We start from the raw sequence: 21,843 nt of genomic DNA, 5'->3' as shown, positions 1-21,843 counted from the left end.
GATGACGCTAACTTCGGGTTGGTTGAGACTGGTCTGGGACTAGTGGTACATTCTTTGAGACTGACTTTGAGTCAGTATTATACATCCTCGATCATTTCTTCTTCTTCATAATTCAGACAAAAGTAGAGCAGAATGGAACAATGCAAGAGCAGAGCAGAACAATACATATCATTACAGGGCAGAACAAGACAAATTAGAACAGGCAGAATAGAGCAAAACAGGGCAAGGGATAGGCTGTACAGGGCAGTGCATTTGATGGATGAATAGTAACGAACGATAGACAGATTGCAGATGAAGTTCTCTCTAGTTGAGAGGGAGTGTTAAAATTGGAAACTAGGGCAAAACTTCATGTGGGTCATCTTATTCATGGCAAATAATCTTTTTATTAGATTCTTCTCGTCGAGAGGTGTAGGATGATATAAAGATCATCGAATTCCAATAAGTATTCATGGATATATGAATTTATTTTGATTATGGAATTATTATCAAGCCGACCTACAACTCATGTAGGCTCAGAAGCCCAATAGTTGCATCTATTCAAACACCAACATTGTGTATAAATACATGAGGACTTTTCCTCATTTGGACTCACTCATTTCATCACATATCTCTCTCTCTACTGCGCAGAAAAGAGTCTCTTATCTACTGTGAAGAAAAGGGTCTCTCCCTCACATATGTGAAGCCGGAAGCTACTGAAACTGAAGCTGCAACTGCGGAAGTAAAGATTGACCTGCATGGACTAAAAGATCTCATCATCTGAACTGCGTTGTAGGTTCATTTGAACCTCCTCTGAAAGCTGCAACTTTTGGTGGTGGAATCAAGTCAGTTCGACGGACGGTTTGCAAGATATCGACTGCCCTATTTTGAAGCCGGAAGCTGCCGAAACTGAAGCTGCAACTGCAGAAGTGAAGTTTGACTTGCGTGGACCAGAAGATCTCCTCATCTGAACTACGCTATAGTTTCATCTGAACCTCCTTTGGAAGCCACAACTTTTGGTGGTGGAATCAAGTAAATTCGACGGATGGTTTGCAAGATATCCACTGCCCTAGTTTGAAGCCGGAAGTTGTCGACACTGAAGCTGCAACTACAGAAGTGAAGTTTGACCTGCGTGGACCAGAAGATCTCCTCATCTGAACTGTGCTATAGGTTCATCTGAACCTCCTTTGGAAGCCGCAACTTTTGGTGGTGGAATCAAGCCGATCCAACGATCGGTTTGTGAGATATCATCTGCCCTAGTTTGATGATGAAGCCGCTAATGCTGATGTTGTTGACCTAGGGTTTGCTACTGCTGATATAAATCAGATTTATTGTACTATTTCTCTCTTCTGAATTATTGAATATAAAAGAAGATTTGATCAAAGGGTTTCCCCACACATTGTGGGGTCTGTCCCTGGCTAGCCGCTACATCTTGTGTCTCTTGTCTTGGCTTGTTTTCTGTCGATTGTTTAATGTTCTATTTGCACTTTACTTTATGTACATGTGATTGCTAATCTATGGAATATGATAAGAAAAAGAAGTAAACTGTTATAAGCATAGAACATACCATAACTTAACACTTTGGGTGAGCCAACATGAGTTATTCCTTCATTTTATGGGCCAACATCAAGAGAAAAGAGTCGTGCTTGTCTTTGGAGGGCTTTCTAGACATTTAATTGACTCATATACATTTTACACATGCTCAAGGAGAGCTCTTCATACATGACATTAATTCTTTGACCTTAATGACAAATCCTAAGGCTCTCAATGGGAGCCATCTAAAATAAAATCACTTGCTCATGAAACCCATGAAGCAAGGTTTCCAATAATAATTTTATTTTCTCCACTACATCATTTACAAAAATCACAATTACATTTTATTATAAAGACCGAACCTAGTGACACTTCAAAAAAACAGGGAAATTGAAGACCATCCTAAGTTACTTTGTTGAATAAATTCACATATATAGAATCAAATCCATGAGTGATACTACTGCAAAATAAAAATCGCTCGTGATGAGCAATGGAATGTGAATCCGCAAGCGAACTGGATCTTCTCGATTTCAGTCAATTCTACTGGAGAGTTTGGTCTCCGGACAAAAAACAGGGAAATTGATTGGCCATCCTCTGTTACTTGCCACATTAATGACTAATGGATCATGATCCACATATATAGAATCAAATCCATGAGTGATACTACCGCAAAATAAAAATAGCGAGTCGGGATGAGCAATGGAATGTGAATCCGCAAGCAAACTGGATTTCTCGATTTCAGTCAATTCCAGTGGAGTTAGGGGTATGAAAAAATAACAGGGAAATTGATGGCCATCCTCTGTTACTTGCCACATTAATGACTAATGCATAATGATCCACATATATAGAATCAAATCCATGAGTGAAACTACCGCAAAAGAAAAATCGCAAGTCGTGATGAGGAATGGAATGTGATATATAAAATTGTTTGGCGGAATTTTTTCTAAAATGTTAAAATCAGAAAATGCAGTCATCAAAACCGAACCATTTATTTTGAGATTACAACCCTTCTCGCGCCATAAATACCATTAAAACATAAAAAAAACCCAGAGAGCATCGCTCAAATAATGAATATATTACAAGAAAATCAAATTGCTCCCTGCAGATTACTCCGAAGGACAAAATACCGAATTTGCCTTTTGGCGGTATAGCAATTATGTGTATATTTCTTGAAAGTCAAGGTACAGTTTTTTCTTTTTGGTAAAAAAAATTATATTTCCTGAAACTCGCAATGACATTTCTTAATCAAGCTGATATCATCCTGAACCATTCTGTGGAGCTCGTTTCATGCCATAGTCCACTACGCCCAACTAAGCACTATATTGCATTGACCAGTTAGAGGACTATAAATCCACATACACATGCCACTCTGCTTGAAGCAATATTTACATATAAGTTTCTTGGCGAGATTTCCAGCAGAAATTTCTGTAAGTAGTTGATTGAGCATAATGGGCTCTCTAGCAGCAGCTGATTCGTCCTTGATAACCCACTTAGATGTTGAGGTGGAGGAGCCTGAGATGGTTGTACCCGTTGAACCCACCGAGGAATGCTCTCTCTTTCTGTCGAATATTGATCGGGTAGTTGCTTATGTTGTGGATACTGTGCACATTTATAGACTCAATGGAGAGGACAAGAATGCTGCTGCTGCTGATGTTGTGGGTAGGTTGAAGGAAGCCCTTGGGAAGGTGCTGGTGCCCTACCATTTCATGGCAGGAAGGTTGAAATTGAATGAGAAGGGGAGGTTGGAAATTGAGTGTAACAGAGCTGGGACTCTGTTTGCAGCAGCTAATTGTGATTTGACATTATCTGATCTGGGTGATGTCACTTTACCAAATCCATTTTTCAGAAATCTGGTGCTCCAAGGAGCTCATGCCAGAAAGTTTGGGCCTAAACCTCCTCTGTTCATGATGCAGGTAATTATGCTTATTTGTTGTCTGGATTAAATGACGAGTAAACATAATTATTGCTTTTTTGTAGTCTGGATATAAGACAAGAGTAAACATTCAATTGAGTGGGCTTTTTTTCAGGTTTTAGTCCATTTCGACGGCCCTTTTTTTCAATCTTTTAAGAAGCATTCTCCAGTCTACATGCTCCCATGCTGATTCCAAATATTAGCTGAAACTAGAAGCTTTGAATGAAGCCATGTAGCAATATAAAATATTAGTGCCCAAGACTTCTTTATTTATTAAGGGGTATGCTTTATTTGCTCAAGATTTACATGCATCTTAACATATCTGAAGACTTGATTTTAGTGCATTATACCATGTGATTTATTTTTATGAAATTTTTTTTTTTTTTGCACATCTAAGTATAACAGTTTATAGATTGCAGTTCGAGACTTTACACAGCTTGATGTCTTAGAATCATGCACCATGCAGTTAGCTGATGGGTGCATCATTCATGTTCTCCTGGTTCCGGCATCTTTGCCAATTTATTATCCATTTATCAAATTTGTCATTCTAGTGATGGAAAACAATATAGTTTTCTCTCGATGATGTATTCATTTTAGGATTATAGAATCTAGACAATTTTGTTGCTTCGTGAAGAGTTGATCATAGTTCCCAATTGTATAGGTTTGCTTGTTTTGATGTTTAAGAATCATGCACTAGGCAGTTAGTTGATGGGTTAATCATTGATGTTATTTTTCTTGACAACTCTGTCAATGAACTCTTAATTTATCAAATTTGTCATTCTAGTGATTGGAAAACAATAGAGTTTTTTCTTGATAATGTTGTCATCTGAGAATTATAGAATCCACATAATGTTGTTGTTTCTAGAAGAGTTGATTATAGTTGCCAATTGTATAGGTTTGTTTGTTCTAAGTCTTCCTTTGGTTCCTCTTTCAATGCACAAATTGATCCTTTGAGTGAGCGTTGCAATAAAAAAATTGGACATTTAAGCTACATATATTTTTTAATAGTCGAATATACAAAATTTGGTGTTGGTCTTCCAAAAGTTTCTTGCACTCATGGAGTTTGTCCATATTGTGTTTTTGGTTAACAACATTACAGAGCATTTTCCTAAAGGTAAGACCTTGCATGTTATTGCGCCTATTGAGGTGGTACATAGTGATCTCATGTCATTTTTGACTAGTTCTTTCTCAGAGGCTAAGAATGCACTCACTATTATTGATGGCTTCTCATGTCACTTGGATGTACTTTCTTGAACACAAGAGTGATGTCTTTGTTACTTTTATACCCTTCAAGGTTTTTGTTGAGAGTATTTCTCTCATTCTATCAATAAATTGTACAAAGATAATGGGGGAGAGTATGTCCATTACGTTTTCAAGGATTTTTGTAGGGTACATTGAAATCAATATTTACACTCTATTTCCAACACCCCTCAACAAAATTTTGTTGTTGAAAGAAAGAACCAAACATTGAAGGAGATAGTAATTTTTATGATTTAGTCCAAGAACATGGCACCTTCTTTCTGTGTTGACATAATGAATTGTGCAAATTACATTCATAATTGAATTTCTCATAGGGCAATGTTGCATATGATTCCAAAGGAAGCTTGGACCCATGTTAAACCCATTGTCTCTACTTTTAGGGTATTTGGCAATCCAAAATGGGCCTTAGCTCTAAATGAAAAGCGCAAAATTATGGAGAAAAAGAGACAAACGTTGATATTTGTTGGTTACTAGGAGGATATAAAGACATATAGGTTATTTGATCCTATTTCTAAAGATGTCTTGTTTTGAAATCCTATCCATTTTTATGAGCATTTCAACCCCACATCCTCTCATACTCCCACATAGTATATTATCAATTGTGAAAATCATGCCAAGAGTTTTGTTTTTGTAGAGCAATAATACAATGAGCATTTTGTTGCTACAAATTACACTAATGACGACGAAAATTAACTAGAGGAAAATCTATCATCAACACCATTAGAATAAGAGTAGTCTAAACAAGGACAACTTGATCAAGAACAAGATTTAAAGAGGATATTTTGTGAGTGAAAGAGGCTTGACAAGTATGTCTATGAGCCAACATATTTTAGTTATTTTTCCTCTTATCCTTGCCATACTTTGTCACAAACAACTAAAGTCCCTTTTTGCAGTCATGCCATTTGACAATTTTCTAATGATTTTGAGATATTTGAATAGTAAGTTGCCATGATAGAAGAATACTCTTTCTTATTGTAGAACCACACATGGAATCTCATTTCTCTTTCTTAAGGGATGAAAGCTAGTTCATTGTAGTGTTATTTAGTGTTCCTTTGCAATGCTACTACCCTATTATTGTTAGTTGTAAGTTTACATAGACATCCTTATTTTTCCAATTGTGACAATAGTTTTTCAATGTTATATATAAAATTGTGACAAAGGTTTTTGTCTTGTTTTGTTAATGTTGAACTTTCCTTATATATATATATATATACACCTTTCTGATCACTTAAGAGTTCACAGCGCTCCAAACTATTACAACAATATTCATAGGCACTAAGCCATTACAACAATATTTATCAAGGCATTATAGCTCATCATGTCACTAGGCAGGATTTGAATCCAAGTGGAAAGATAACAATCATTCTGCCCAACCACCCCAAATAACCCCAATTGGTAATCTTTCATTACTATATATAATCTACCTTCTTTTCTATTTAATCTACAAAATATTTAACAAATAGATTCCATTCTATTTTATAAAAAAATTATTTAATTTTATAAAAAAATTAAAAATTAAAAATTAAAATATTCTTAAATACGTTCAAAAACCTCAACAAAACTCATAACTTAATTAATTATTAAAAAATAATATTCATGAAATATACAACTTTTATTAAATAGAAACACTTTTAATTATATTTTTAAATATAAAATTGTTATTCATCTTTTATAAATAAAATAAAAAAATTCCTTAAACAAAATCACTTTTAATTATATTTTTAAATATAAAATTGTTATTCATCTTTTATAAATAAAATAAAAAAATTCTTTAAACAAAATTATGGATCATAACTCCAATTTTCCCAAAACAAAAATCTCAAAAAAGTTCCTTAAACAAAATTATGGGATCATAACTCCAATTTTCCCCAAACAAAAATCTCAAAGGGAAATTTGAGGGTGGTGATTCGATTCTGTCGCAAACCATTTTGAATTGAAATTATGGACAAAGTAATAAATATTTAATATAAAATTTATTATTTATATAAAATAAAATTATAAATTATATGTTAATTATTGTTAGATCTAAGATTTTTGTGATGTATAAGGTGGATAGAAATTTTTCAAATTAATCATATAGTTAAGATTTGGTGGATGTTTCAAACCAACTAATGTGATTTATCCTCACAACAATCTTGTTGTCTTTAAAATGAACTACATTAGTTAGTTCAAAACATGGACCAAATCCTAAGTAATTAATTGGAAAGACTTCTATCCATATATATATTAATTAACTTATTTTAAATAATTAGATAAAATTATTGTCATATATTTTTAGTTTTTAAATAAAATTGTTGTTATATTTTCTAATTAGATTAAGTGATATGATGCTAATTAATATTATTATAATGATTATATATTTATAAATATGGTTATATTCACGATTACTCTCAAAAATAATTTTTTAATTTAATTTTATAATTATATATTTTAAAAATACATTTGAAAACAAATTATATTGTGAATGAGTGGCTAACGAAGAAGAGCTTTTAACGAGAGGCTGACCAGGTTTGAGGCTGGAATAATTATAAATTTAAATTTTATTTTATTTTTAAATTTATTAAAAAAATAATAAAATTGAAATTAATATTTCCGTATTAAAATATAATTAATAAACATATTCCTCAAAATTAAAATAAAATAATATTTTGCTTATTTTAAATTTGATAACTAAACCCTCACGAACGTGATGTTAGCATATTGCAGAGACTTACTCTTTACCAGAATTCTACCAAAATGATTTCAAGAGTGATCAGATTACCACTTCTGCCTCTCTGGTAATGTGAAGGCCGAAACGGTTTCTGAATTCACAAGCCCAGTGGCTTCATTCAATTCCCGTGGAGAGTACGAGACTTCAGAAAAAAACAGAAAACATTGATGGCCGTCCTTCGTTATTTTCCCCACGCAGATACATAAAACAGTAATAGCACCCACATTAATGACTAATGGATCGTGATCTGCGTTTCGGACAGACGTGAACATGCATAGTTAAAATATGTAGAAGCAAATCGATGAGTGATAATGTTACGATTCGAATTTTCTTTCATATATTTTACTGGTTTTTGAAAAAAATTGAGAATAATGGTTGGAGTTACAGATATCCATCCGAATCATATAATGTTTAGAAATCTTTCATAAATAGACAGCAGAGATCAAATAAAGAACACATGCCAGTATCCTTCATGTCAATCTCCCACTCTGCTTGAAGCAATATTTATATATACATTTCTTAAATCTTTGGCAAGATTTCTAGCAGAGTTTTCAGCTAGCAGTTGATTGGCACAATAGGTTCTCTAACAGCAGCTAACTCATCCTTGATAACACACTTAGATGTTGAGGTGGAGCCTCAAATGGTTGTAATGGTCAAACCCACTGAGGAATGCTCTTTATTTCTATGAAATATTGATCAGGCAGTTGCTTATGTTGTGGATACTGTATATTTTTACACAGCCAGTGGAGAGGACAAGAATGCTGCTACTCCTGGTGTTGTGGGGGGGCTGAAGGAAGCCCTTGGGCAGGTGCTGGTGCCGTACCATTTCATGGCAGGTACGATGAAATTGAATCTGGAGAAGGGAAGGTTGGAAATTGAGTGTAACAGAGCTGGGGCTCTGTTTGTAGCACCTACTTGTGATCTGACTTTATCTGGGTAATGTCACTTCCCAAATCCTGTTTTCAAAAGTCTGGTGCTTCAAGGAGTTCATGCCAGGAAGTTTGGGGTTAACCCTTCTCCGGTGATGGTACAAGTAATTATGCTTATTTGTAGTCTGGATAAGAGCAAACACTCAATTGAGTAGGGCTTTTTTCATGTCTTTGTCCGTTCAGACTTTTTTTTTTAATCTTTTAGGAAACATGCTACCATGCTGGTGCAGTTCTCGGGGTTAACTATTATTCCCTTTGAAACTCACAAGATATGGTTCCTTTGACAAGCCTTTGAAATTCACGACACTTTGACAATCCCTGAACCTCATGACGCATTAACAGCAAGATTGGAACCCAGTTGGACGGCTTAGCATTCTGTCAACGCCAACAGTGAATCACTTGTCGAATCAATGCCCTGTTGGCCATTTAGACCACGTTGGGCTATTGAACAAATTCATGACTCGTGACATATATTCCCTCTGAACCTCATGATATATGGGCGCCAAGAATGGAATCCGCGTAGAGGGCTTAGGATTCTGTGAGCCTCAGCTGTGAATCAGTTGTTGAACTAATGTCCCACTGGCCATTTAGATCATATTGGTCTATAGGACCAATTTATAACTCATGACATATGGTCAGCAAGAATGGAACCCACTTAGACGGCTTCGCACCCTGTCAACATCAACAGTGCATTGAATCGAAGCCCTGTTGCCCATTTAAACCGTATTGGTGTGCTGGACCATTTTGATTTCTTCATGCCAGATTTACGGTCTTGTCTGTTTGCCTTGATCTGTGCAATGCATTCTTTGTTATGAGTACTTTCTACAATATGAGAAGACTGTTCTCATGTGAGAAGGGTGTTCTTATAACCTTGTTAATTCCATTTCAATTTGCAGGATTGTGTGTTCTGTACTTAACCCTGTTTTGATTGAATAACCTTGATCTAGTTTGATAAAAATGTTTTTAATTTTTTTTTTTTTTTTTTTTTAAGTGGGAGGAGTGTTGGTAGCAATGAGATACAAGACCTATGATCTAAGAGAATTTGCTGAGGAGTTTCTGAGCTCTATGAATTTTGTTATAAGGTGCAGTGTTTTCTTAATATAATAATTTTAGTATGTTGTATATGGCTCGGTTGATAATGTTCTAAAAAACAGGACAATCTAATAGCTGATGTTGTTTATTATCTAATTTCTCCATCTTACCATATCTTACCTAATGTGTCTTCATCTTACCATATCTTACCTAATGTGTCTTCATGTTTGGCTACCTGTCTGTGTGAAATTTGTGCTAAAAGGGATGAATGCTAGAAAATTTGGAAGTATCCTCTGTTAATGGTGTGGGTAGTAAATTGTTTGAAATTCCATTTAATCATTTTCTACTTAATTCACTTGGGGTCTTGGCGTACACTTCTAGCAATTGCTTAAGCTGCATGATGTTCTTGCTTCCATATGATGTTTGTGCTTTCTTTGTAGGACCATCATAAAAGTTATGGTACTAGTTTTTTTTGACATTTGTGTGCTTCAACTTTGCACTCAACCAGTTCTAACTTATAAATCATCATTTATAGAAGAAGTTTGATTTCAACTGGTTACTGAATAGAGCTGGTTAGTGTTGTTTAATAACAGAGCTAGTTAAGGGTTAGTGACCTTTACTGGGTTTGTCTTGTAGTGTTTTTACTTTTCTCCCAAGGTTTTCCTTGTGGGATCCTTCCATTTCCCCACTCTAAAGGACTCGTCTGGATTTGAACTTGTAATCTATGACATCTCTGTAAAGGACTCGTCTGGATTTGAACTTGTAACCTATGACATCTCTGTAGGCAACATAGCTTTTAACCCGGGTATGTCGCTATAATACCAAACACATGCAAATGCATAATATTTTTCTAGTGAGAATCAAGGCTCAAATGCAACTTATTATACTTATTATGTGTTCACATTCTTTGTGGCTTGGGATGGTTTGGTTTTTCTGGTGTAACAATGAATGGTCTCATTGACTTGGGACATTCTCCAAATTGCTTTTCATTGGTTGCCATCCTATTACATGGTGAATGCTAAAAGCTGATTAGTTCAATTCAGTCCTGCATGTCCTGAGGAGAGGGAAAACCCTATCCATATATTTCTTCGCTGATTAGGTGTTGGTATTGCCCGCTTTGTGCATTTATAACAACATAGTTACTCGTGTTAGTCCTTTCCAGATAAACAAGTTAAGGTTTTTGTTACAGAACTTAAAATGCTTTTATCTATTAGCTTTTTATATGTGCTCTCGGTCTCTTAATTTTACAAAGAATGGTTGAGGTGTCTATTTCTTTTTTGATGCCAAGCAGGTAACTAGATTCAAGTGTGGTGGGATAGTTCTGGGAATGTCTGTAAACCATGTTTTATTTGACGGGTTTGGAGCAGCGGAATTCATGATGAACTTCTCCTCTATAGCACGGGGCGAGGGATTGATCACTTATCCTCTACCAGACAGGACATGTTTCATAGCTAGAGATATACCAGAGATCAAATATGAACATTTGGAGGCGATGAAACTTAGTGATATCCCTCAGGAGATGAGAAATTCCTTTACAACTGAAGCTGTAGCAAACTCAGAAATCTGCGACATCTCTCTTCCACCTGATTACCGCTATAAAGTTTTTCCTTTCACTGGGGAGATGATAGAAAAGCTAAAGAAAAAGGCCATGGAGGATGGTACTCTGAAGAAATGTTCTTCATTCGATGCCATTGCAGCTCTGGTATGGCAGGCTCGAACAAGGGCCGTTGATACGCCTCCTGATGTACCTTCCAAGATGCTTTTTGTTGTGGATATTCGTTCAAAAATGGACCCCCCACTGCCAAAGGGCTTTGCAGGTATGCATATACTCTGCAAATCATAGACTATTCAATGTCCTACCTTTTCTCGAGCACGTTGCTACATTTATTTGTAGATTTTATACTGATCTAGATGGTTGCAAGCAGTGAGCACCCAAAAAGATATCAATGAATAATTATATATGGTTCCATTTGTAACCAAATTCGTTTGTGGGACTTCCAAACCCAATCCATGAAATATATCTGCTATTACGTATTTCTTTTGCTTTTTGTGTCATATTTGCTTATACTAAAATGGTCAGTTGAATCTCAATACAAGCTTTTGATCAGCTGATAAAAAAAAGCCGCTATGAAGCTTCTGGCCCGTTAAACCTCAATCCAAGCTTTTGATCGACTGATAACAGAGCAGTACGCTCTTCATCCAAAATCACCTGATCATAGATGAACACTAGTGGTTGACTAAAAATTTGCAACCAAGTTTAATCTTCCAATCTAGTACAACAAGTAACACCTATTTTTTTTTGTGTACCCTTTAAGTGCCAACACATCCCGAACCTACCTGGCTAGGGGTTTTGATTTTGCCAAGAAATACACACTTTTGGCCATGCTTTTGCTTTTCTCTTCCGATAATATTTGTATTTTGTTGGTTATCATCCACCGAGCTGGTTTTCATAAATCTAAAGTGTATATTTATGATTAACCATGGATGCACGAAAAGGATTTGGGAACAACTTGACAAAGCCAAAGAGTAAGATTAAGAGTGACTTTAGTATGAGTTAGATTAAGGAAAGATTTGTCATATTACTTGACACAAATAAATAGTCAAATTTCTGTCAAATAACTTTAAAACTTATTAAAACAACAGAATTTGGTCCATTCTTCTCGGGCTCGGCAAGCTTAACGAGATTAAGCAAAGCTTTACCAAATGACCAGACTCCACTCATTACAGGGCCAAGCTGAGCACACTTGTCAAGAACTATGCTGACTCAGCAGATCTTGTTGTTATAATGTTATTAACCACTGAATAAAATATTTCAAATTTAAAACTATAATGGTATACAGTTAGATCCATTGCCCGCCAAACTGAATTCCACTTTAGATCTGAACTCACCAATTTATTTCACATAGATATGCGGTCATCATTACTCCATTACAACCAGCCCAAAGGTATTACCACCAGCCTGAAGGCACTACAAGTGGCTTGCCTTTTTAGGTAAAATGGCCTTTCAGAGGCAAACCAAAGATCACAGGCAGATCACTTACATTTCTGTTGGGCTAAGTTGTTGTGATATGAGGTTATACTTTGTTAATACTTGCATTTGGTTTCTGTTATAGCAAAATCTAGCACCTAGTGCAACGTCTGATTAGGTGACCTAGACAATGTGCAACACACGAGAGTGTTACCACTATCAATTTAGCAATTACTCCTCGGCTTTTAGAGAAGAACAGAATCCAACACAAGGGAGGCTTACCTAGTAGGGCTTAAGGACCAAAAAAGCCAAGGATTTCAAGCTAAATGCCCCTTAAGGATCCTGCAACAAAAATCCACCAGATAAAGGTATGACAAAATAGGGTTTGCAGTGGATGATGGAGTAAATTTAGGATTTGGGTTCAAGGGATTTATGGGTCAATCTAAAGGCTAGGGTTAACCTAAGGAGTCTTAGATAGGTTACCCAAACATAACAAATCAAGAAAAAGTCAAGTCTGTCATAAACTAGAGTTTTAGGTCAACAAATCATAGCAAAACAATAGTTTATAACAACAACAAATTTAGCTATTAAAATGGTGTAAAAGCTATGTGAAATGAAGGCTAAATTTGACAGTAAACTAAGGATAAAATTACAAAAAAATTTGATGGCTAATAAAGCATGTGACAACAAATAAAACTTGACGTAGGCCCTAGAAAATCACTGAAAAATGGATGAAGAACTTCAATTTAGCTTCTCTAATGCATTTTCAAACACGACCTAAACCTAGGGCATATATGAACAAGTCATTAAATGCTAAAAATACAAGATTTTGTTGCAACTTAACATTAGTTTACCATAAAACAAAAAGAAAAACGATTTTTATAGTTTAAACTTTAGATGAGTGGCACAAGTGAGATAGACTAGTGCCTTCTCAATCGAGGGTGTATGGGTTCTAGGATACAAACTTTTCTAGGGCTTCTTTGGAGTGATTCTAAATCCAAACAAAACTAGGGCAAATAAACTAACTTACCCTAAAGCTTGAAATTTATGTTTTCAATTTTCTAAATGATCGAGGGAAAGAAAAATCTATCTCTATTCCTTAATTACTTGGAGGAAAGGTCTAGTTCAACAAAGAATAATGAAACAAATACCAAATAAACTAACTTAGCACAATGATGTTAAACCTATGGAACATAATACCAAGATAAAAAAATAAGCTAACTTACTTCACCATGCAATATCCAAGATCCACCATAAGCATCCATGAAAAGAGATCATATCACATCACAAATCCACCCAAGAAAGTCATTCAGCTAGGCCTCCATTTTGCAAAAGAGAGAAGGATTACTATCCATGTGTGACAATGATCCAATGAGGAAATCGACTCCCCTATTTATATGATGGTAGCCACGTCGATTTTCCTATAAATTAAGTTGAAATCCCTAAAAATAGTAAATCCATGATACAAGGTGGATAGGTAATTAGGTTGACCCCCAAAGATAGCCAAAAAAATGAAATAACAAGAAAAGAAACGTCAATTAAGCCTCCAAGGGTGACATCATCTCCCAAAATGCATGTCTCTCTATGAAAAGGTGCAAGGGATGACCCTAGGGGTTTGTCTCATCCCAAAAATCATGCCTTCTCATCAAAGTGGTGCCACACCCTCTCAAGACCAACATCATTACTAGATGCATCTTAAGGGTGACATCATTACGCTAGGGCATGACATCACTAGGATAGGTGTGAAATCCCTTCTAGAGGGATACCAAATCATCATGATCATCATCAATCACCAAGTGAAGAGCAATGTCCACCAAGAAGGTACAATGCTAGCTTTGGGGAGTCTTGTCATCTCTTGGGCACACTTGATCTCCAAGCAATGTCCTAGCTTGGATCACCAATGTATAATATCTCGATGCTAAGGGAGGGTCTCATCAAGTATGTTAAGACATCCTCAAGGTCAACATCCCTTAAAAGGTTCCCAATGTCCTCTAACAGAGAACTGCGTCATTATCAAAGTGGATGGACATCATCTATGGAAGGTTTGAGAAACATCATATCATCCTTCAAGGGATCCTGGCGACACCTATAAGAATCATCTAACATACTCAAGGAATCAAGTGAAATCAACATCACGGGTACATGAACCATAGAAACATAAAGGTGGACCATATTCAATGTTAAAACCATCGAAGTAATTTACACAAGTATCATCTTCAAATTTCTTACTAGCTTATAATTGTGCACAGGTTACCATAGCTACGTATGGCAGAGTTATCACATGACCCTATTAGGTGCTTCCAAACCTAACGGGAGGAACAATTCCTAGTCAACACTTTCAAATGATAGGTACAAGTGATAGATGTTATGGCTTGGGGTTTTACTTCATTAAAGGTATCATAGTAGGTTATGTAAACCATTGTCCATGAGTGGCTTTGTGGAGTGTTAAAACTGGCCATGTGGGTCATCTTATTAATGGAAGCTGATATTTTTCTTGGATCTCTCTCATCGAGAGGTGTAGGATTGATCTAAAGATCATTCGATTCCGATAAGTATTCATGGAGATATGATTTTATTTGTGTTATGTGACAATTCGTCAAGGTCGGCCAGCAACCAAATAAACCCCACTTGTGCTCAACGTTTTAGTATAAATAGAGGTGGCCTTCAAGTCATTTCAACACACTTGGGATCTCTTCCTCTCCACTTGTCTTTGGGTTTTACTAGGAGGAGAGATCCTAAGGGATAACACTGCCCTAATCCAGAGGGCAGAAGCCAGAACTGCTGGGAAAAGCCAGAATTGCTGGGAAAAGCCGGAACTACCGGAACTACCAGAACTGCCGGAACTTCCAGGAAAAGTCGGAATTGCTGGGAAAAGCCAAAACTGCCGGAACTTCCAGGAAAAGCTGGAATTGTCGGGAAAAGCCGGAACTGCCGAAACTACCGGGAACTACCGGCACTGCTGGGAAAAGTCGGAACTGCCGGAACTATCGGAACTGCTGGGAAAAGCTGAAACTGCCGGGAAAAGCCGAAATTTCCGGAACTGCGGTCGAAATTGCCGGAATTGACGGGAATAGCTGGAATTGCTGGAACTGTAGAAATTGTCGGGAATAGCCGGAACTGCCAGGAACAGTCGGAACTGCTGGAACAGCCAGGAAAGTTGATGCAGAGGGAAAAAGCCGGAATTGCGGGAACTGCCGAACTAGCATGCAACAACAAGCATGCAAAGGACAACAAGCATGCTAGGGACAACAAGCAAGCTAGGGATAACAAGCAAGCAAGATGCAGCCAGCACATAGGTTAGTATGGCAACATGGTGCAGCAATGGCACATAATGCAGTACAGTGATGGGTACAGTCATGATTAATGAAGCATGATGAGATGCAGCATAGTGATGATGGGTGCAACATGGTGTAGCACGGTGAGGTGTAGCATGATGATGAAATGCAGCACAACGATAGGTGAAGGAGTCACCTTGGAGAATCAGTTGAAGCAACATGTTTTCAACTGATCTCATGTATCATCTTCTTAGAGATGATCTATGCTCTTATCTAGATAAGTCAAAGTCTTGACTTCCGTTGTAAACATACTATCTCTCTCTCTCTCTGCTGAACTATTGAATAACATATAAGAAGAATTGATCAAGGGTTTCCCCACATTGGGGTTTGTCCCTGGCTAGCGCCACATCTTGTGTCCTCTTGTCTTGGCTTGTCTTCTGCGATTTATGTTTATGTTCTATCTGCAGTTTACTTTAATGTTGATGTGATTGCTAATGTGGAAAAGATATTGAGCTAACTGTGAAAATTGAAATAAACTGCTCTAAGCATAGAACATACTTAAAATTAACATAGAGGGAGTGCCTAGCTACCTTCCCTTGCCTTTATTTTCTAAATCTCCCATATTTTCCTTTTCCTTTCTTGCTTTGTTTAACTTGTTCAACAAGCTTCAATGATTCATTGTGTGATAATAATGATATAATCATCCTTCAATGATGGGCAATTATCGCTTTATTGGGGTTGGAATGTCCATTAAGAGTTCCATTTATTTTGATAGGCATGATATGCATGGATGCTCTCAGAGATGAATAACTCTATAAGAGGAGATAGAGTGCAAGCTATAATTGGCTTTTTATTGCTTCTCTTGCATTCTTTTGCATTTTGACATTTGGCTTATGTTTGTTATTTTCTTATTGTTGCATCAACATTAGGTATTTCCAACCCCTTCTTCTCATAGGATAAGGCCAATAGGGAACCTGTACGAACAACTAACAACATTCAATCAAAATAGGGGATAATGAAATAAAGGAAATGATGACAAGTGTTGAGTATGGATAACATGGAATGCTACCATCATTAGAGTCTCTTATTTGTGCCCTTCCTAGACATTGAAAGAAAGACCCTAAGGAAGGTCACACTCAAATAGAGGCAAATGATAACCACCGGGGTGTAAGGGAACAAATACACAACCAATATTGGTTTATGATCCAATTTTAACTTGTGATCCATAAACATTAAATAAAAGCACTCAAATACAAAATTGATTAATATACCTCACAATAGATGACCCACCTTCATCGGATGAGTAAGTTAAGTTTACTATCCAAAGAATGGTAGAGAGACATATGAGGCTGGATATTTATTGATCATAGCAGGGAATATTAGTTCGCAAACTACATCATAGAAAACAAAATTTCTCCTGGGGTTACCTATGCATATTGATGGGTAACAATCCTAACCACTTATTTGAGCCTTGGAAGGAACTATATCTTGTTGTGTTACTTATCATGTTGACGACTTCGTTGCTTAACTACAACTCCATTGAAAAAGAAGCCATTATTTGGTTAAGCTACTGTGGTACTATGTAGTACTTTATCAGTACTTAGGACTTGCATTTGGTCTCAACAACTTAGTTGCACCATGGCCTGCATCTTGGCCACTGTTTGAATAGAATTTTGTGATATGAGGTACTATTAAGTCCATACACAAGACTTGGATCATTGCTTAACCACAACCTCGTTGACAAAGAAACCATCAGTGACCATTACGAAGCATCTAATTGGATATTTTCGAAATGTCAATCAACCTAATTATCCATTGAAAAAGAAGCCACTAATGCCCATTATTAACCATCCCACCAGCATCCCATTAGATATTTTCGTAGTTGCATTGATTTTTGAGATGGGGAATAGCGGGCATGGGAGGAAACAACTCTAGCAATGCTAGAGTGCACTCCAAAATTTTCATATATATATATATATATAGTTGTTTTAAGACCATAAGTATAACAAGTTATATTATTATACTTACAGCCTTGAAACAATTACACATATTTATATAATAAATTCTAAATTTTCAATATTTTTGATATATATATATATATATATATATATAGTTGTTTCAAGACTATAAGTATAACAAGTTATATTATATTATATAATATTATGTACAATTGTTAATATTGAATTTTAGTGTAATTGTTTGTAATTTGCAATAAAGTTCATGAAAGGTCTATGAGAGATGATTGTCTCTATGACAACCTTTCTTACTCATATTGCTTGTTAATGATGATTATGTTAAAACATAAAAGACATTTCCTTCTCGATAGGCTTTGCATATTTTAATTATTGTGTTGAAAACCACTATAAAGCACTTCGGTTTTGTAAACAAATTAGTTTCATATTTCAGATTAAGAAAGTGCAATAAATTTAGCACTCAACCAAGTCACTATTTTTTCTTAACAGAAAGGGTTTGCTTGGTGTAATATTGTGCTGAAAATACAGTTTTTCAATAACCAAAAACCTAAATTAAAACTCATAATACAAAACTTAGGTTTTGAGTTGCAACTTGTATAACAGATTTAGATTAAGTGCAATACAAAAATAATGGATGGGTAAATTGATCATATTATCCAATCATCAATATCCATGACTACAAAACTGAAGATACATACCAAGAATATCTCTCAAATATACCAGAAAATCCTTGAAATTTGCCCAAAACACCCTCGAAATATGTTCAGATTATCCCTGAAACCTGCCCAAAACATGAAACATTTGGGAAAGGCCAGCAAGTCCCCAGGGCTGGGATGTTCCCTAACGATCCATAAGTCCAGAAAACATGAAAACGGCTGGTAAGTGGGTTTTTTAAATGGGATAGGTCACATAGGAAGTTTTCAAATCTAAATCTACCTGACAATCCATTTAAATTTTACCACAAATTAAATTTGTTATTCATTTACTATCAATTAACTTTATTGTAAAATATCAAACGCACAATCAATTCCTAACAAAAAGGAAGTTTACAAAACTAGTGGTAGTTGAACATCTTAAAGCCCGTTGTACTTGAAAAGACAATAGATAGAAGAAGCTGTTATTTATTGCCCTCCCAATGGATCAATGGTGCATTGAATCTGATTTATTTATGTTGAAATTTGCATCAGGGAATGCTGTTTTCAGCGCACATTGCATCGAACCAGCAGGGGCAGTGAAGGAGAAGCCGTTATCATTCTGTGTGGAGAAAGTACAGGAAGCGGTGGCCAGAGTCACAAATGATTATGTTCGGTCATCCATGGATTTCTCTGAGATATACAAATCCATTCCATCATTACAAGGAGGCATAATTCTGTCTGCATGGTGGAAAGTACCATTTCAGCTGGTTGATTTTGGGTTTGGGAAGCCTGTATATGCAGGCCCCATTGTGAATGCCATGGTGGAGTTTGTGCTGCTTCTCTCCAATGGAAAAGATGACGGTGGCCTCAACATCTACATTGCTCTCCAAAATCGTCAGTTGGCCATATTTGAGCAGATTATCTATGATATTTAAGCATTCCAATATTTTCCTAGGAAATAGAACCTTAATGAATAGAACAGCAATAGGATCTGTATGTTTGTAGCTTTCTTTGTAGCATCATTTCTTTTTAATAGATAGTTAATTAGAAAACCCTGCCTGTAGCCTCTCTCACTCTGCTACATTACCAAGAGCACGTTCAAAGGATGTGGAAATGTCAGTGCTGTGTAAATAAATGTTTCGACCATGTACAGAGAATGTGGAAATGTATTATCAAGATGACCTTGTGCTTTTCATTTGGAATGGAAGTGATTGAACCAAATGTCATCTCTGTGTTGCATGAAATTATTTATGAATAGCGAATTTGAGGTATTCTTATTTTGATGAGAATTGATAAATATATGAGCAAAATGTTATTTCCATGGAGGCATGAAATTATTTATGAATAACAAATTTAAAACCGTCTGTATTGTATTTTAGGGAAGTTTATTCATGAAAATTTGATGGTTGAGTTTGTAATTTTATATTTTTTAATTTTGAAATTATTTTTAATGGATGATTAATAAGAAAATTTATTTATATCAATTTCATTTTAATGGTGTAAAGTCAGTTTTATATATATATATATATATATATATATATATATATTTACTTACTATTTCATTTTAATGATGTGAAGTGATATATATGTGTTGTTGATTATTATTATTATTTTATTTAAATCATAATTGGAAGATTTTATTGATAAAATTTGTGGACAAGGCTTATAGTCGAGTTACATCAAACTGAAATGTTTGAATAGTGTTTTGTTTTTACTATAGGCTGGTCAATAGCCCAGCCTTAGCCAAGCCTTTTAGAGTATATAGAGGTAAAGATACATAGAAACAAAAATATATATGTATATATCTTGCTCACGTTTTTTGTGTTTAAGGAAAAATGATTAACAATGAGAGAAAATTTTGCTGGGAACAAGAAAGACTCTTCATTTTTATAGAGGTGGTACTTCTCTTATATCTTGTTGGCAACTTCTTGTTATCGTTGATGTCAAAGTCCAGCGATTGATCTCTAGTTTAGGAGGAATCTATTGAGTTTATTAGCAGTATGCTAAGCTTGTGATGTCATTGATGTCTTGGTTGCTTATTGAGTTTGTTGTGTTTGTTGACTATTGGATATGTAGCCTATTTGCCTATCTTTGAAGGCATTTTGTATGTAGATAACTTGTACAAAAACACATGACAAATGCTTCGTTGGATAGTTGTTGGTACCATTCCATTGATCTGAATTTGAAACTACTTGTAAATGGTTTGCAAGGTATTCAATTCAGATATATACATATTTAAAAGATGTCCATGTCTTGCAGAAAGAAAACAAATGAAATTTTCAGCTGTTCATGACCCATTTCAACATAGCAGATTTATTTCCTTTTACTGTTTAACACACTAAAACGAATTTTTTCTGCAAAATAAATCAACCACAGATGCAAAAGAAGTTGATAAAGCAGTTCACCCCTCTTGGGCTACGTCTGCTGGGTCCAAAGCTCCCAAATAGGCCTGTCCTTGTTTTAATTAAATGCTCAAATTGAATATACAGCTGAATAGAAGCATCTACAGGTGGAATAGATGGTAAAAACAGATTCAGAACACTTGAATCCTTCAAGATTGACTACGGGTTCACCTCTAATGGATACCTGCAACCCTATATAGTCTTCCTAATACTGGGCCCTACTGGCTCCCAGAACTTCCACGGCTCCAAAACCTCTGCAAATAACCTCAGATGGCTGTAAGACCTGCACCAATGGCTTCAGAAGGTTGAAAATACCCAAAATCAAAAAAAAATTCGTTCAAAACCGCCTTTCCTAGCCAAAGTTATGGCCATTTACTCCTAATTGCGAGCTGCCCCTACAAAAACTCCAGCTAACTTTAGTTAAGTCCAGATAGGCCCGCCAATTTTGGCGCTCCGCCAGTCTAACCACCTGTTACGGGTTGCAGTTAGTGCATGTGACCGAGTTAATATATCTGGCAGTTGCCCTTGGATTCCGCGCTGGTGGTTAGGGTTCTGTCCCTGGTTCTCGGCACACGATCATATGGAATGGGGGCTGGCCGCTTAGGGGCTGGCCCCCTTCATTTCCCGCCCAACAAATAGTTTAAACTTTAAATAAAGTTTGGTCCGCAAAACTTTCAACTTCCGTTGTTGTGGCCCAATGGTAAGCCCGGTCGCTTGTAATACGGAGGTCGTGGGTTCGATCCTCCAACCATCCAAAATTTTGATATGCGCTACCAACCTTGATGCTGACGTCACTTGGGGCCATGTGGCGGCCTCCGAGCCTGCCACGTGGCAGCTTGCTATTGGCTGTTCGAACGAAATATTCCTTGGAATATTCTGTGGAATATTCTTTTTTTTTAATTTTTTTTTTGAAAAATTCAAAATTTCAATGTTACTAAGAAATTCTTCTTTTTGCCATAACTTTCTCATATGGTGACCGTTTTTCGAACCGTTTGCGGCGCTGGAATCAGAAGGACGATCACTTTCAACTTTGAACCAGTTCTGAGCATTTTACGACACTTAGGACATGAGCACCTGATCACGCCTCTCCATTGGGAAGCTTTTGGATCCCAAAAGCCTTCAACTACCTGTTAAAGAGGTGAGGGTACAGCTCCCTCACTCTGTCCAACTCCATCCACTTTGCCTTGTTCGGTTTGCTGCCTTTGAAACCAACCCGAACATAATCTACATTGCCCCTC

General features: G+C 36.2%; 1 protein-coding gene across 1 annotated transcript; it reads left to right on the top strand.

The window, feature by feature from the left end:
- Nucleotides 1-2,899: 2,899 nt before the first annotated feature.
- On the top strand, nucleotides 2,900-19,376 carry LOC149164241 (omega-hydroxypalmitate O-feruloyl transferase-like). Its single transcript, XM_089430893.1, has 3 exons — nucleotides 2,900-3,422; nucleotides 10,644-11,169; nucleotides 18,756-19,376. The coding sequence occupies exons 1-3, from the start codon at nucleotides 2,958-2,960 to the stop codon at nucleotides 19,136-19,138; spliced, it is 1,374 nt and encodes a 457-aa protein (XP_089287019.1). The 5' UTR covers nucleotides 2,900-2,957; the 3' UTR covers nucleotides 19,139-19,376.
- Nucleotides 19,377-21,843: the final 2,467 nt, after the last annotated feature.

Source organism: Pinus tabuliformis, chromosome 5_1, assembly GCF_031772625.1.
Source record: "Pinus tabuliformis cultivar Carrire ecotype Pingquan chromosome 5_1, CPIR1, whole genome shotgun sequence".
Taxonomy (NCBI): Eukaryota; Viridiplantae; Streptophyta; class Pinopsida; order Pinales; family Pinaceae; genus Pinus; species Pinus tabuliformis.
The sequence above is the reverse complement of the archived record's forward strand: the minus strand, read 5'-3'. Positions and strand labels throughout refer to the sequence as shown.

What these genes read in the sequence shown, in the direction of transcription:
- LOC149164241 (XM_089430893.1), top strand. Translation starts at nt 2,958, where the DNA reads ATGGGCTCTCTAGCAGCAGCTGATTCGTCCTTGATAACCCACTTAGAT. An exon ending in CTCCTCTGTTCATGATGCAG is followed by an intron (nt 3,423 to 10,643) that starts GTAATTATGCTT and finishes GATGCCAAGCAG; the next exon opens with GTAACTAGATTCAAGTGTGG. An exon ending in ACTGCCAAAGGGCTTTGCAG is followed by an intron (nt 11,170 to 18,755) that starts GTATGCATATAC and finishes AATTTGCATCAG; the next exon opens with GGAATGCTGTTTTCAGCGCA.